Source organism: Durio zibethinus, chromosome 10, assembly GCF_047325235.1.
Source record: "Durio zibethinus cultivar Kanyao isolate XHJ-2024 chromosome 10, ASM4732523v1, whole genome shotgun sequence".
Taxonomy (NCBI): domain Eukaryota; kingdom Viridiplantae; phylum Streptophyta; class Magnoliopsida; order Malvales; family Malvaceae; genus Durio; species Durio zibethinus.
Window position 1 is genome coordinate 21,834,475 of NC_143171.1, and position 4,535 is coordinate 21,839,009.

The 4,535-nt window shown below is 35.7% G+C and overlaps 1 protein-coding gene across 3 annotated transcripts; it reads right to left on the bottom strand.

Moving 5' to 3' along the window:
• Positions 1-426: 426 nt before the first annotated feature.
• On the bottom strand, positions 427-4,535 carry PIF4 (phytochrome interacting factor 4). Of its 3 annotated transcripts, none has more exons than XM_022885921.2 (9): positions 4,385-4,535; positions 3,756-3,845; positions 2,784-3,660; positions 2,594-2,692; positions 2,293-2,358; positions 2,055-2,120; positions 1,669-1,971; positions 1,434-1,566; positions 427-956 (listed from the first exon to the last, which is right to left on the bottom strand). In XM_022885921.2, the coding sequence occupies exons 2-9, from the start codon at positions 3,824-3,826 to the stop codon at positions 952-954; spliced, it is 1,620 nt and encodes a 539-aa protein (XP_022741656.2). In that variant the 5' UTR covers positions 3,827-3,845; positions 4,385-4,535; the 3' UTR covers positions 427-951. The 3 variants fall into 3 exon arrangements, with proteins under 3 accessions (XP_022741656.2, XP_022741654.2, XP_089623053.1); XM_022885919.2 differs by having other exon boundaries at positions 1,669-1,980; positions 4,385-4,527; XM_089766927.1 differs by lacking the exon at positions 4,385-4,535 and having other exon boundaries at positions 3,756-4,366.

A 4,535-nucleotide genomic window follows, 5' to 3' on the forward strand; every position in this document is an offset into this window, starting at 1 on the left:
GTAAAAACGGTCAACTTGAACAATGGTTAAATCACCTCAAAATTTTGTGATAAATTTCATAATCCGTAAAATCAAAACTTTTAAATTTATTGTATTCACCAACAGCGGTTGACTTAAGTGACACACAGAATGTACTCTTCTCTTTGTTGCTTGGGTTCGAGTCTATGGAAGATTGTGAAAGATTATGAGAAGATAATTTTTCATAAATCTGTAAAATTCAACATAAATAAATTTATTTGAAACAGTCAAAAGAAGAAATGTACTAGGTGAAGCTTAAAAACTCCTTCTCACTAAAAAAAAAAAATAATTATTGTATTCAAGAGAACAGGCGCCCTCAAACTTGTCCGTGGTTGAAGTCTCTGTACATATATGTGGGAGTGGTTGAATTTATTCATTTGATTTGCTTATAGTTAGTATTGTTCCATATAGTATGTTGAATATTATATGATTATGATTGAAAATTTGCTATCATACATATTGTGTCATAAAAAAAAATAGAGCTTAAGATTACAAGGATCTCTTAACAAATTTATTCCTTCCTGCAATCAGACAGCTATTATAATTCAAAATAAAGAAATGGCTAAAAATTTTACAGACTGGGGGGAACAAGCATTACTTCCTCTTCTAAGCAAGCAAACAAGAAAATGTCGGTAGCTGTCTTATTTACCAGAATCCAAGCCAGTAGCAGCACACTTGATATCTTGTTTTCATCCTGAAATCAAATCTTACGACCAAATTCAATGACATGGTGGTCATAGAACAAATTCAACGCCTGGTTGAGAGAGTGATTATAACTCTGGTAGTGGCTGTCTCATTGATATATGCATATAGGACATTGACGATGGACACTGGGCCTTTTGGCATGGCTACTGATTGAGAAAGAAAGTCACTGCATATTAAGCAGTATCAGCTTCTACCAAGTTGTTATGGACCCCCTTGCCTTCTCTTTAGTTAACCTGTCAAATATCATATGGAGAAAATTACAATGATTCTATGAACTGAAAAATTGTTGGATGGTAAGGAATTCAAGTGGGAATAGATTTTAACACATAACAAAGAAAAGTAAATGAAAATTTCTAGCTTTTATTGAGGTGGATGAATTCGTTTTGAAAACGAAATTAGTGGATGACAGGAAAAGAATCCATTTCGGGTCTGTTCTTTTTGGGTATTAATTATGTATCTAACTGGTGCATGCACAAAGACATAAAAAAGAATTGTGGCCAAACCCCAATATGGCAGGAGATGAAGTTGACATTGGTTCAATTACATAATGCCACATGGGAAGACGTATGATAGTATCATACCATCAAATATGAACAATTATTCCCACATTTCTCATATGAAAACCTTTTTTTTCTTGGTAATCAGACTATGAGAATTGGAATCTTGATGACTAAAACTAAGAGTTAAAGAAGAATAATTAAGACATTTACCCATCTTGCCACTAAGAGAAGTGTTATTGATTGTAGCTGCCCCTCCCGTGAGTGGTATACTGCAACTGCTGGGGGCTAATACCATTGGACTTTGCGGTGTAGTTTGGGAACCATATCCAAACATATTCATGGGCTGCAAGACAATAATAGTATGCTTAAGGTGATTATTTCCATCAATTGAAACTCAAGAAAAAAAATCTTGTTGGGAAAGTAATTAATGCAATGCAGGACACACCTGAGAGGCAGTTTGCATATGATGAAAGCCCAAAAAACGTGCATATTGCTCCGCAAAGATGGGATTTTGCATATGATGTGGGTAATTCACTTGATTCAACTGTTGAGTTTGGCATGTTGCAGCTTGGTTTTGTGAAGGAAAAGCCATAGAGATGGACTGATCAACTACTGGCGCCCTAGAAAGATGCAAAGGATTGTGAATGGAAGGGAATGCAGGTGGACCCATTCCCATTCCCATGCGGGACATATAATGCTGGATTCCTGGAAACATCATTGGGGCCATCCCACTTCCCATCCACATTACCTGAAACACCTAAATCAGGCTGTAAATGGCACAAGTGATTGCAAATGGAAAAACCAATTCAAGTGATTCTACAGCATTCATACCTGAAGCTGTAACTGAAGCGACTTCAAATATTCAATTGCCTCATCTAGCATAGATGCCTTGTCTGACTGCAGCATTAAGATTAATTCTGTTATATATGATTACTTCACTCTGATCAGTTCATTGTATCATCATTTTAGTTGTTTTTAATGCATGAAATTATATTTGTCTTCTCCAGGAAACAATGAAATTCGGACAAAGGAAAAAATAGTTTACTATAGCCTAAAAGCTGTAAATGACCTTGTTGCAGTGAGGTATGAGCTCTTGTAACGCTCGCATCTTCTCATTGATCCTATCCCTCCGTCTCTGCAGAAATATTACAAGCAATTTTATGAGCAAACAGACACATCCACGTATACATACAAGTAAAATTCTTTGTAACTATGCCAACAGTCTTATGATTTGTAAGTGGAGTGCTGGATTTTTAGTTCGATCAAAATCACATCCTGAAACCTCATATACCAAAAAAAAAAAAAAAATTTCTTTGCAACCATACACAGAACTTAAAGAGTTCCGAATTATTAGTGTATACTATTCCTACCCTCTCCGATAGATTATGCACTTCGGCAGCACGACTCCGGCGGGAAGACCCAGATCGTTGGGCTGACTTATTTCCAGCAGCTGATTGTAATTCAGCAGCCTGAAGAAGTAGAAAACAATTTATGTTTGTACTTTAAATGATATCTCACGTAAAAAGAAAAATGTAAAAAAATGTGAAAGCAAGTTTCAACCTCACTTTGGCACTCATTGTTTTCACCATCTCTGCTCTTCCTTTTATGGCTACTGATGACCCCAGTTGATTGCTTGCATGTTGCACCAGAAGAAGAAGTAACAGTAGGTTCAATCGTCTCAGTTTTTCCTTTCTCAATCTGAACAATTGTTTTTCGAGCATCATCTTTCGAAGTCCCTGCAGATAAACCAGTAGTTGTAGTTCCAAACCAATTGCTTGATCCTCGGCTAAGGTTAACATCATTTCGAATTTGATTGCTGCCACAATAGCTTGATCCAACTTTCATTCCTGAACTGTCCTTAACTTCTCTTTGTATCAGGTTGCCGCCACTACTCTTCACCCCTGTATGTTCTGTTACAGGCGAAAAATTAAGAACTTTGCCTAAACCTTCTGAATTTTTATTCTGTTGGGTTGAATCAAACTGAAATTTTGGAGGCGGCATAGGGTTTCCCTGAAATTCTTGAGCCGCAGAACTAACATTAAGTTCCTGTGAATTTGCAGTCTTATTAAAGATAGTAGGGGAGGCAGCATTAGACTTGACAAACTGTTGTTGATGTTGCTTCAATTGTCTGTTGGGCTTATTGTTATCAGCTTCCATTGGAACAGGTGATGGAAATTCAGAGAAAAAGTTGGAACAAAACTCTTTCTCAAAGGAATCTTCAATGGGGTATTGGATCCATGAGACTGTTTCATCATCATGAATTAGATTACTTGAATTTCCATATGATAAGCTGGTAGTACCCCCTCTTGATGTTGGTTGATCATTCTTTTCTACTTGTCTAGACTCACAGGGGTTTGGTACATTTTTTCTGTGAGTTTGGCTGTGCAAAACTACCTGTCCATTTTGCCATAACAGCTCCACCAGCTCATTGTCTTGGCTGCAAATTTTGGACAAAAAGAAAAATATATAATTTCAACAGACTCCAAAAGATTCAAAAGCAAAGTTAAGAATGAGTAAAGATCGTATGCAGACCCCAATCGTTTTCTATGATTGGAGACTGGGAGATCATACTCAAAACTCCACTCAGGAATACAGTGGTTCATGGCTAAGCTGACAGATGCCCTGCAAGCCAATAAAAAAGACCCAGATTTTAATTAACTGCAGATGGAAATTGCAAACCCAGCTGACAGAAAATAAATTATTAGTTAATAAATAAAGTAATAATTGACTATGAAATTAAAAAAACGATATTGAATTGAATATTTTGTATACTATATAGGGAAACATTCTATTCCATGTCCTAAAAGAGTAAAAACAGAGCAATGATGAAACTCTAATTAAAATAATGATAACAAGTGGGATTCTATTTGATTCATAATTTATTTGGAATTTCTTTTCCTCAGAATGAAAGGGGGAAGCAACTAAAAGTTACAGTAGATGAGAAAAAAAAAACAGCTTCAATTATTACTATAGAAAAAGAAAAAAGAACAAATCTTTCTATAAGAAATTAAAAACTAAAAAAACTAAGCAAAAGAAAAAAAAAGATGCAGAAACATTAGACTATTAAAGACATCCTGAGAAAAGATAACAAGCAAAATGAATTGAGCAGCAAAAGCAAGAAACTTCAAAACACAAAAAAGAACAGAGGAAAAAAAACAAACCCGGAAATGAAATGAAATCAAAAGCAGTATGCAAAGAAAAAGAGAAGCTGATTCCTGAGTAAAGCTGCAGCTGTTTCTGTTTGCTTTGGAAATGTGACTGAGAAGATTGAGAGAGAGAGAGAGAGAGAGAAGAAATAGACAGTGAAATGAC